This window comes from Procambarus clarkii, chromosome 43 (assembly GCF_040958095.1).
Source record: "Procambarus clarkii isolate CNS0578487 chromosome 43, FALCON_Pclarkii_2.0, whole genome shotgun sequence".
In the NCBI taxonomy this organism is placed as follows: domain Eukaryota; kingdom Metazoa; phylum Arthropoda; class Malacostraca; order Decapoda; family Cambaridae; genus Procambarus; species Procambarus clarkii.
In genome coordinates, this window is record NC_091192.1 from 8,435,764 (window position 1) to 8,449,020 (window position 13,257).

The following is a 13,257-nucleotide window of genomic DNA, read 5'->3' on the forward strand; positions in this document are numbered from 1 at the left end:
CCTGACTGTCAACACCATAGGAAGTTAAGAATGTAACTATATTACAAAAAAAAACAGATAACTTTGGAAGGAAATTCTCCTCAAACAATCAACAAAACTTCCAAGAAATATAGTACAGCTGCAGAGATGTATTGCAAGTGTATCAAGCCAGAGCACATGAGTCATTATTATTATTGTGACAGTTAAAAACAATTATTTCAACATTACAAATTAAATATGTAAGTTCCCCAATCTGCCGTAAGACATATATATGGTCAGCAAAAATAATATAAATATAGCATATCAGAATATATGCAGCTAATTTGGTTCACTTCAATTGATGTTTGTATATACTGACATATATAACAAATAATAAAAACCTGCTATTGAAAAATAAAAATTCGTCACCAACTCTTTCTCAAATTATTCAACCCATCCACAAAACCAATAGTAGCCTGGCTCAGGGTCCTCGACGCTTCCACATACCACCATTAAGCAACCCAAATTTGTTCATTGTTATTAACATTAAGTGCCTCGCAAACGTCAAGCCGCCTGCTATCGCTGTATCTATCGATGATTTCTGTGTTGTTTACTAGGATTTCTCTGGCTATGGTTTGGTTGTGGGAAGAGATTATATGTTCCTTAATGGAGCCCTGTTGCTTGTGCATCGTTAAACGCCTAGAAAGAGATGTTGTTGTCTTGCCTATATACTGGTTTTTTTGGAGCTTACAGTCCCCAAGAGGGCATTTAAAGGCATAGACGACGTTAGTCTCTTTTAAAGCGTTCTGTTTTGTGTCTGGAGAGTTTCTCATGAGTAGGCTGGCCGTTTTCTGGTTTTATAGTAAATCGTCAGTTGTATCCTCTGATTTTTGTCTGTAGGGATAACGTTTCTATTAACAATATCTTTCAGGACCCTTTCCTCCATTTTATGAGCTGTGGAAAAGAAGTTCCTGTAAAATAGTCTAATAGGGGGTATAGGTGTTGTGTTAGTTGTCTCTTCAGAGGTTGCATGGCTTTTCACTTTCCTTCTTATGATGTCTTCGACGAAACCATTGGAGAAGCCGTTATTGACTAGGACCTGCCTTACCCTGCAGAGTTCTTCGTCGACTTGCTTCCATTCTGAGCTGTGGCTGAGAGCACGGTCGACATATGCGTTAACAACACTCCTCTTGTACCTGTCTGGGCAGTCGCTGTTGGCATTTAGGCACATTCCTATGTTCGTTTCCTTAGTGTAGACTGCAGTGTGGAAACCTCCGCCCTTTTCCATGACTGTTACATCTAGAAAGGGCAGCTTCCCATCCTTTTCCATCTCGTAAGTGAAACGCAGCACGGAACTCTGCTCAAATGCCTCCTTCAGCTCCTGCAGATGTCTGACATCAGGTACCTGTGTCAAAATGTCGTCAACATACCTGCAGTATATGGCCGGTTTCAAGTTCATGTCGACTAAGACTTTTTGCTCGATGGTACCCATGTAGAAGTTTGCAAACAGGACACCTAGGGGAGAACCCATGGCGACCCCATCTACTTGCTTATACATGTGCCCATCCGGGCTCAAGAAGGGTGCCTCTAGATATATGACCGAACCTAACCAACCCTACCTAACCTAACCTAACCTATCTTTATAGGTTAGGTTAGGTTAGGTAGCCGAAAACGTTAGGTTAGGTTAGGTTAGGTACGTTAGGTTGTCGAAAAAACATTAATTCATGAAAACTAGGCTTATTAGGCAAATCGGGCCTTGCATAGTAGGCTGAGAAGTGAGTTCTGGCTACTAGGTACGACATATATATATATATATATATATATATATATATATATATATATATATATATATATATATATATATATATATATATATATATATATATATATATATATATATATATATATGTCGTACCTAGTAGCCAGAACGCCCTTCTCAGCCTACTATGCAAGGCCCGATTTGCCTAATAAGCCAAGTTTTCATGAATTAATTGTTTTTCGACTACCTAACCTAACCAAACCTAACATTTTCGGCTACCTAACCTAACCTAACTTATAAAGATAGGTTAGATTAGGTTCGGGCATATATCTATATTAATTTTAACTCCAATAAAAAAAATTGACCTTATACATAATGAAATGGGTAGCTTTATCATTTCATATTAAAAAAGTTAGAGATAATATATTAATTCAGGAAAACTTGGCTTATTAGGCAAATCGGGCCTTGCATAGTAGGCCGAGAAGTGCATTCTGGCTATTAGGTACGACATATATATATATATATATATATATATATATATATATATATATATATATATATATATATATATATATATATATATATATATATATATATATATATATATATATGTCGTACCTAGTAGCCAGAACGCACTTCTCAGCCTACTATGCAAGGCCTGATTTGCCTAATAAGCCAAGTTTTCATGAATTAATTGTTTTTCGACTACCTAACCTAACCTAACTTTTTCGGCTCCCTAACCTAACCTAACCTATAAAGATAGGTTAGGTTAGGTTAGGTAGGGTTGGTTAGGTTCGGTCATATATCTACGTTAATTTTAACTCCAATAAAAAAAAATTGACCTCATACATAATGAAATGGGTAGCTTTATCATTTCATAAGAAAAAAATTAGAGAAAATATATTAATTTAGGAAAACTTGGCTTATTAGGCAAATCGAGCCTTGCATAGTAGGCTGAGAAGTGCGTTCTGGCTACTAGGTACGACATATATATATATATATATATATATATATATATATATATATATATATATATATATATATATATATATATATATAATATATATATATATTATATATATAATATATATATATATATATATTAATATATATATATATATATATATATATATATATATATATATATATATTATATATAATATATATATATATATAATATATATATATATATATATATATATATATATATATATATATATATATATATATATATATATATATATATAAAGTTTGTGAGGGTACCACCTCTGGTGCCAATGTGGGGACCCATAGCCTCGGAGAAGAAAATAAAATGTATTCAGAGGAGACCTTGTGGTTTCTCACTGAACCCTAATATTATCTTCTCCTACCACCCCCATTCTTTTGTATGTACACATATATATTTACTTTATTTGAACTTTGTTACAAACAAGGAGTTACATATGGGTTACAAAGATGGTTATCATAGGTTGTCGAGTTCCTCCAGCTCCTCAGGTGGCGGGCAGGAACCCTGGATGCAGTGCGCATTTTCCCTCTGTATCGCCACACTGAGGCGCTGGAAAAGAAAGCTTGCAGCTCTCGGGTCCCTTGTTGTTTCAATGAGCCTAGAACCCAGTTCCTTCAAAAACTGGTAGCACTTTTACCCCAGGCGCTGAGTGTCTCAGAAGCAATGGGGACAAAATTGTAGTGGTGATCCAGTTCTCTATACTTACGGGATTTGGCTGCTTCCCTGTGGGTGGCAGCGCCACCTGGTTGCGCAACACTGAGGTTAATGTAGGTGTTAGCCAGGGTTGATACGCACGTGTAGTCCCATACCAACTGCTTGCCATTCTTCCAGGGGTTCACTGTGATACCATCCGGGCGACCAATAAGAGCATCAGAGTTACGGGGCGTTAGGTAACGGGGCTCTCTTTCAGCTGGGCTTCCAGCTGTGGTAAGGCTCCTCTTGATGATGTCGTTAACTTCACTGTGCCTCGAGTGCCATCCCCCTGTGCTTTGGCAGAGTAGGCCATGGTGGCCGTACCTGTCAGCCACCACCTCGCCGCAAATACACCTATATCTGGTGTGGATTGGGGCAGCAAGGCGGAGGGCCACTGCAATTCGGAGGGCGTGTGGTGTGAGACGCGTGCCAGTTGCCGACATTGGGGTTGCTAACAGGAAATCCCCTGCATGTGGTGCTGCTACTGCTGTGAGGCGAGCAATGTCGTGTTGTGTTGTTGCAGCACCCAGGAACTCTGCAGCAACTTGGTCTACAATGGGACCATCCCAGCTGGATTGCTTGTGGGCTTTTGGGGATGGTGGTTGAGGTGATTGGCCTGCACGAGAGGCCCACTCTGTGGCACAGCGTGTAAAATTGGGATCATGTACACCTGAGAGCTGATGTAAGTGGGCAGGTAGAATTTCCTTCACAAGGTCGTCGGATGCTGAGAAGGAGGACAGGAAGGCTGGAACAGCGATTTGCGTTGCTGTTCGAACTCCGAGGCCCCCAAGTCTTACGGGAAGAGAGGCTTGTTTCCACTGTAGGTCATCGAGAGAGAGGTTAAGGGCTTTTTCTAGCATAGATTTCAGTAACCGGTCATACTCACTTAGTTTTTGGCTACTGTAAGATGGTGAACCCCCCAGAAAGTAGGTTAACCTGGGGAGGGACAGACATCTGGTGATGAGGTAGAGTGCATCATGAGCATCAATATCCTCAATCCTCCCATCCATCCTCTTAAGGTCGGCGATTTTCTTATCAAGGACCTCATCGATGGCTTTCAACCCCAGGGGAGCTCCTAGGAGTGTGCTGTCTTCAGGTTTAGTTTTATGGATATTTGGCAGAAGACCCTCTATTCTCTCTACGATGTCCTGGTTGGAACATTATTTCACATTTAGAAGGGTTCAGGGTGAGGCCTAAAAAAAAATATATATATATATATATATATATATATATATATATATATATATATATATATATATATATATATATATATATATAAAAATATATATATATATATATATATATATATATATATATATATATATTATATAAATATATATATATATATATATATATATATATATATATATATATATATAAATATATATATATATATATATATATATATATATATATATATATATATATATATATATATATATATATATATATATATATATATATATATAAAAGTTTGTGCAATGTGGGGACCCATAGCCTCGGAGAAGAAAATAAAAAGTATTCAGAGGAGACCTTGTAGTTTCTCATTGAACACTAATATTATCTTCTCCTACCACCCCCATTCTTTTGTATGTACACATATATATTTACTTTATTTGAACTTTGTTACAAAAAAGGAGTTACATATGGGTTACAAAGATGGTTATCATAGGTTGTCGAGTTCCTCCAGCTCCTCAGGTGGCGGGCAGGAACCCTGGATATAAATATATATGTCGTACCTAATAGCCAGAACGCACTTCTCAGCCTACTATTCAAGGCCCGATTTGCCTAATAAGCCAAGTTTTCATGAATTAATGTTTTTTCGTCTACCTAACCTACCTAACCTAACCTAACCTAGCTTTTTTTGGCTACCTAACCTAACCTTACCTATAAATATAGGTTAGGTTAGGTTAGGTAGGGTTGGTTAGGTTCGGTCATATATCTACGTTGATTTTAACTCCAATACAAAAAAATTGACCTCATACATAATGAAATGGGTAGCTTTATCATTTCATAATACAAAAATTATAGTAAATATATTAATTCAGGAAAACTTGGCTTATTAGGCAAATCGGGCCATGAATAGTAGGCTGAGAAGTGAGTTCTGGCTACTAGGTACGACATATATATATATATATATATATATATATATATATATATATATATATATATATATATATATATATATATATATATATATATATATATATATATATATATATATATATATATATATATATATATATGTATATATATATATATGTGTGTGTGCGTGTGTAGATAAACAAATGTCACAGCTAATAGCCAGAACGCACTACTCGGCCTAGTATACAAGGCCCGATTTGCCTAACAGGCAGAGTGATTATCGTTATTTTTAATAAATTGTTTCCAATTGGTTTGTTTGAATTAATATTATTATATTAAATTAAAAACTTTAGTTACTGACTTACTTATGTTAGTTTAGGTTAGGTTAGGTTTGGTTTGATGGTATTTCTACTTTAGTTTTAACTATGGAGTTTAGCTGGTTTTTAATACTAGTAATCACTTCCTGTCGTTTACCGCTGACTTATTGGAAATGTTTCAGTATGTTGACTTTAGTTTGTAGGTGTCCGATTGTTTGTATCAGCTCACTGATTTGTAACTGCTGGTCTGCAATTGTTTTGGGTTGGGATTCGAGAACCCTGGCTAGTTTGTGTTGCCACTGGTCATCAAGCGAACACTTGGAGTCACGAGAGGGAGTTAGTACCCTATAAGAACATGAAGAAGCAGTTTAATTCTGAAAATGTAGGGTTCTGAGGCTAGGTAATGATAATTTCTAGATATCGGTTGTACAGTGTTGAAATTAACTGCAAGAAGGTTGTGTAGTAAGTCTGACGCTCAACAAATGGCGACGTGACGAACACATTTGTTGTTTTCTTCCTATCTTTCCTTCCTGAGTTTTGTTGATATTGTTGTGATTTTCAGGTGGTGTCACCTGCCGTGTGGACGATGGCGAGTATATTGTTCAAGTGTAGTGTGAGACGGTGGAGTTTATGTAGCGAGTGAACAGTGACTATTGTGGTTGTTACAAAGAGGAATTAGGGCGAGGCTTGGATGTTTTCCCTCGCCGGTTCCGGCCGGAAGTCATGGTGAGAGGACAAGATGGAAGCACTGGAGTCGTCGGCAGCAGTAAGGTATGTGCATTTCTCAGTTGTAAGTTTGATGCTCTTAATGTTAATAACAATGAACAAATTTGGGTTGCTTAATGGTGGTATGTGGAAGCGTCGAGGACCCTGAGCCAGGCTACTATTGGTTTTGTGGATGGGTTGAATAATTTGAGAAAGAGTTGGTGACGAATTTTTATTTTTCAATAGCAGGTTTTTATTATTTGTTATATATGTCAGTATATACAAACATCAATTGAAGTGAACCAAATTAGCTGCATATATTCTGATATGCTATAAATATGCTATATTTATATTATTTTTGCTGACCATATATATGTCTTACGGCAGATTGGGGAACTTACATATTTAATTTGTAATGTTGAAATAATTGTTTTTAACTGTCACAATAATAATAATGACCCATGTGCTTTGGCTTGTAACACTTGCAATACATCTCTGCAGCTGTACTATATTTCTTGGAAGTTTTGTTGATGGTTTGAGGAGAATTTCCTTCCAAAGTTATTTGTTTTTTTGGAATATAGTTACATTCTTAACTTCCTATGGTGTTGACAGTCAGGTTAGTTATACAGTTTATTTTCACTCATGAGGCTAAATAATCAAATTCTAATGATTTTATAAAATTATATACTCAAACACTGTTTGAATTGAGTGTGTGTGTATTTTTCAGCCTAAACAAACAAGTGACACCAAGAGCAGGTCTACTTCAGAGGGTTCAGGCCCAGCTGACAAATGAAGGGATAGGCAGTAGTGCACTGACTATCCATGAGACGCATCCTCACCGACTTCTCCATCACTTGAGATATAATGCCACAATTATAAGCGGTACTGCCCCTTGGCATGGTGGTGTTCCAGTAAGGTGATTCCGGGTGTAAAGGTCTTCCATCCACCCACGTCCAGTACCCCTCGTGGCCCTGGTCAGTGCTTCCCACCCACAGGCTGCTTATCTCTGGGGAAGAGGCAAGACTGCTCAGTTGGTTTAGATTCAGCTACTCGGAACAATATGTTGCAAGCAGCACGGGGTATGGTGAGCCCATCGTTCTCACCTGGCACAGCAGATATGCCTGGCTGGTGATGAAGATTAATCCACACAAGAGGTGGCACGGGCATGAATAGCCCGTAAGTGGCTGATCAGTGACGCAGTTATGTTATAATTGGGGAGAATGAGTGAGAATGGATGGGCGAGAGAGGAAAATTGAATAAGTGAAAGGAATGGGTGAGTAGGGTGGATGTGCTCACCTAGTTGTTCTTGCGGAGGGGGGGGGGGTGAGCTCTGGCTCTTTGGTATGAGAGTGTGTGTATGTGTGCTCAAAGGTAAATTAAGTACCCTTGAACACATACACAATATACAAACTGAAAACATCATCACACAAACCATATATACACTGACGTGGTCACTCAATACAGCGACAGGGAGGGCAGGAAATGCTGTTATTGCTCATCAGCCCGATGGAAGCACAATTGAAAAGAATATAAGAGTTAGTAACTGGGTAAGTTGAACTTACCCTTGCAAGTTAAACTGGTAGCACTTAAAATTATTGACAGCACTGAAATTAATTGACAGCTTTATTATTTCTGACACCTTTTCCTCGCTACTAGTTTATATATAATAGCTTACAATCAAATAACCTGCTTGTTTCCGAAGCCAGACAGATATATGAGCATACTTAATAAAGAGATGAATTTCAAAATGTTGTGGATACCTTTTCACTTTGGCCTGCAGGAACATGATAAAGCTGACGCCCTTGCTAAGGTTTCAGTAAATAAAGATAATGTTGAACGGAATCTTGAGTAATCAATTAGGTCCCTTGTGTTGGAAATATCCAACACTTATTCATCATTAATGTAATAACAGTAGTAATTTATTAATATTTTTAACTTCTTAAATTAACCAAATCAATGTTTTTCCTACTGCGCAATATTTCGCCAAAAGTTTCCTACTACGTGGTGTTGCATCAGCCAGCCACTGGGAAATATTTCCATATATTGTTGGATCCAACAGAGTCCAGTTATTTACTTTTCTTTACTAAGGATAATGCTTATTAATGAGTTTACTCATTTAGCATATTACTGCTTACTGGAACTCACTTATTTAGTTTGATTAACTACACCAGTAGAAATGTTGCAATGTAAAATAATTCTACTTCATATTCTTCTTTTTTATTTTGCGAAGTCTTAATTAACTGACTTGCACTATGAGAAAATGTTACAATATAACACATTTATTTATGATGTAAATCTTCGTCATAACCTCTTCCTTCCCTAATTAACTTCAAATAAGTAAATTAATTTATGCTCAGGGGCTCCTACTGAGAGCTACGCGCATGCGTACCCCCGAGAGGGAGGGAGGAGGAAGAGAGACGCCATATTACCTTGAGAGATAAAGCAGTGTCCCGGAACTCTATAAACTCCATCTCGTAATTTGCGTCCTTCTAGCCGCAGAGGAGGACGGAGAAGTGGAGCCGTTTCCTAAATCAACGGACACTCGGCTAGGCAACTATTATTTTCTTATTTTGTTTAGATTCGTGATCACAGTGTAAACATATAGGATAGTTGTCGTCATGCCGTACGCCCAACAAAAATCAACCAGTACGTTTCTCCTCTAGCTATTTCCTTGAATTCATTTAGGAATATATATTTACCAATTCTTATGTAGAAGAATTCTACAGTGCAAGTGCCTTTCAGCTCCCGTGTCTACGTCGAGGAGAAGATAGACTGCACATTTTGCATGTGTCCAAAATTTCCTGATTTGCAACAAGTTGTCAGGGACGCGTGGCAACTGATTACTCGTCTCTTACTTCTTACAGCTAGGCTGTTATCTCTTGTTAATAAGTAGAATACTAATATTTAGTTACATGAATGATCTTCCATTAAGATCACATTGACTAACCCTTTATATTTGCCATAATTAATTTATAGATATTTTCATGTATCTCTATGGTGTATTGAAGTGAATTTACATCTAAATATTTCATTATTGAATAATACAATTTCATATTCCTAATTTATTATGATGAAGAACCAGCATCGTATTATTCGTGCTAGGACGTAGTCGTATCTTAGCGCCCGTATCCCCCATTTTGCGAGAGTGAATTTGACTCTTAATTTATTTACAGTATACAGTTTGCTTAATTTTCTTGTGTTACATTATCAAATATTAAAATCCGTAGTTACTAGTTCGTGGATTTAATCTCAATAATAGCTCATTTCAGTTTTCCACTTTTTCACAAAAAGTGGTGGTCCTTCGTAGCTATCGAATATATCATTATTTTAATTAATATATTTGAGTCAGATTTTCCCACACCTTGAAAGTGTCATTAGATGAGAACTCCTGGATGAATTTGAAGAAAGGAGAACAGTGCAAACTGGAACTAGCAGGTCCATTGTTCATCACAATGAAATGTGTGAAGTAAAAAATGTGTTTTAGGAAAAGTAACTAAATCCGCAGAGTAACAGACGTTGTCACAGCTCGAATAAGACTTTGCTACAGGTATCTCTGACAGTTCGACTTGTATCGGGATATAAATGAAGTGCAAAGTGTGTGGACAAAGACAGGGACACATACTCGAACATTATATCTTGAACTGTAATAAAATTGAGCCATTTAGAGATACCTCTCAACTCCCGCTGCATGAAATGGCAAACCCTATTATTACCAATGATAAAATATCTGGAATCCTTGCACTGTATCTATGTTCTGCTTTCTGTATATAAACGACATTAAGATTATCTTCTTAATCTTATTGTCGACATTTTATCCAGTAGATAAACGACTTGAGATTTAAAAGCAAGTAGTGAATTGTGAAGACTAATAATAACACACAGCAGCTTTACTATGACTCAGTAATATCTATATTTCCATAGCTGCAACAGTTATGTATTAGCAAAAAAACCTACCCATAATGTATAATGATTACCTGCAAATACATAGGGACTGAAGTGGAATAATCATTGTTACTGGCTGACATTATAATTATAAGGTGTGGAGGAGAGATGTAATTGTTAATGTAATAATGTCCTTTGAGGGCTGCTAAAAATATTGTGCCCTCTGTAATCATTTTTGCGATACCGCTCACAGGTTGAGTATGGGGTGTAACGGTAACAAAATTAGAGCTGGAAACCCTTCATCTCTTTACCCTAAATACTTAATAATTCCTGTTGTCGGGGGACAGGAAGCCGCATGGCTCAAAGTCTCCGCATGGTCGAACTACTGACCCTCCTCAGGATGCAACCCACGACAGCTGGCTATATATATATATATATAGATATATATATATATATATATATATATATATATATATATATATATATATATATATATATATATATATATATATATATATGGAAGAAAGTACTGGTTTGGAAATTTGAAACTGTATTTATGCAACACATTATCAGTTAACACAATAGCCACAAGGAGGCCAGCAAGCTTGGGGACAACCTGCAAATAGAGGAACCAGGAATTAGAGAACATTATACATGGCCTTAGTGAGAGCAGCGGTATAATGGAGCTGTAGCATGACACAAGGACTTGGTCACCACACTTAATGATCCATTAGTAAAAGCATGGAGCGCAACTACCATTCTGGGCTTGGTGGCCTCCTTGCTAACAAATACCATCAGCGGAACAAATGACCGTGTCTTCATTGTTGATTGGAAGATCTTGAATCAGTTTATGCATCAGAACGTTGAACAACAAACGGCTGAGGACGCTTGGTAAAGTTCCCAGTTCAAAGTGTTAACTCTTTGTGTTTTTAACAGGGTTAAATGAAACATGTTGTTGATTATACAATCGCCCATTACCCATATCAAGGTATTTTGCAAAATCACCAGAACTGACTGCGTGAAGCAAAAGACAATTGAAGACTCCTGGATGAAAGCCCAACAGGAGAGAGAAGGTGCAAGCCATGAGGGGTAAGAGGGAATATGTGTAGGAGTGGACCACAGGACGGCTGGCGACCAGAGGCGCTCATCACCACAGAAGGTATATGGAAAGTGTTCCTCCAGCGTGGGAGTGGCAGGCAAATGGAATATGATGGAGAATGACATCGAAGCACACATATATAAGCTAAGATATAATAAACCAGTAGAGAATTGTAGGCATTGCGTCAGAAAGCTGAAAGTCGCGGCCGAATAGCTGGAGCTCACTATACAATCATTGGTCAATACAACAACAAACTTAAGAGTACCGTTGTTGATTGCGAAGGTGGATATGAAGGTGGCGTCGCCCGCGTGGGAGTCAAAGACGGCCAGGTCGACATTATCCCCCGGGAGGAACTGACAGATCTCCCGAGCCTTGTCGTACGTCTCCTTCATGGCGAAGTAGCAGTAACAGCCGGTACCCAGCGGCATGAAGCCCTCGGGGCACGTCGTCCTCACCGCCGTCGTAGCATTATCACCTGGAAAAGAATGTTCGTTAGCATTCCCCAGCCTACCCTGCTGATACGTCAGTACGTTGTGTAACTGTGTGGACCTTCCTGCATGTATCCACGTGATGGACACATATAAAGTAGAACTTGGTAGTATTCATTATGTAGGGCCCGGAAAAACATATGCTAAAAATCAAACTCAAATATTCCTGTTAGGCTGTATTAGGTACTATATTAGGCCTCATATAGCGTGTATTAGGCTTAGGATTGTTAGGTTAGGATTCATTAGCAACATAAATAAAAACTTTTCCGGTTTGTCCAAATTCAGTAATACAAAAGTGAACTTTCTATTAGTCCATCACGTCCATATAAGAACAGTCGAGCACATCTTTGCTGTAAGTACTTTCTTTTTAGCAACCTGGGCTCCAGTTTTATGTTCAATATTATTGGTCTTTATTTGTCATTGTGTTTGTAATTGAATGTAATCTTTCGAGACGTATTTGTGTGTGATGAGTAGAGAGCAAATGTGAGGTAGGTGTGGGGTTTTCTATTTTGCTTTCCCGACTGCAATGCGTACGTCGCCAATGTACATGTGGCAGACGCTTCATGAAGCTGTCGGAATCAGCAGAGAAAATACGAGAGCAGCCGTACAGAGCCTGGGAGCAAGGTGGAGTTGGAGTCCTTGAGGGTCTCTTCTCAGACTAGTCTCACCTGGTCCTGGTCCACGTTGATCGTTGGAATCTCCTCAATGCTTTAACACTTTAAGGGACTCCTAGGGTCCTCTTCACATTTATAGTTTAGTGAATAATAGGCAACTCGGTGTTGAATACACCTGAAGCTGAAGGCTTGAGTAAATAGTTGGCAGTATTCGGAAGTGGTTCAACGGAAACACTGCATAAAGCTTAATAGTAGTTTATTATTAACTTAACCACTAATACAATGGGTGCTTGATTTACTTTAGATTGGTGTCAGAAAGGCTATGGTTGCATTAGCGAGACTCTTGACGTCTGGCTAATCGATTCGTATCCACTCGTGGAGTAACACCTAACTTAACACAGTTGACAGCCAATCATTAACACGGCAAACCTAACTGCCGGTGTGCAAAGGGATAACAAGAGTTCCAACCGGATAATCGGGTAATGATGATGCGCAATAAATCACAATGGGACAGGCAATAACATGCACAATAGTAATATCACACAATAACTAAATGTGTGGTGTATGTGAAGCTCACATTCACAGACGAGTGTAATGTCGTGATACCACACAGATAAACACGCATACAACGTAGAGTGTCTAGGTCTCCAC

The 13,257-nt window shown here is 38.0% G+C and overlaps 1 protein-coding gene across 2 annotated transcripts in view; it reads right to left on the minus strand.

Annotated features, from left to right (window-relative positions):
* Positions 1–6,741: 6,741 nt before the first annotated feature.
* LOC123755754 (regenerating islet-derived protein 3-beta-like) overlaps positions 6,742–13,257 on the minus strand; it is a 45,399-nt gene continuing 38,883 nt past the window's right edge. For both annotated transcript variants that reach the window (XM_045738510.2, XM_045738509.2), the window contains exons 2-3: positions 11,770–11,979; positions 6,742–7,529 (exon numbers count right to left, since the gene is read on the minus strand). In XM_045738510.2, coding sequence (XP_045594466.2) covers positions 7,282–7,529; positions 11,770–11,979 — 458 coding nt within the window. In that variant the 3' untranslated portion in view covers positions 6,742–7,281. The remainder of the gene's footprint in view (positions 7,530–11,769; positions 11,980–13,257) is intronic.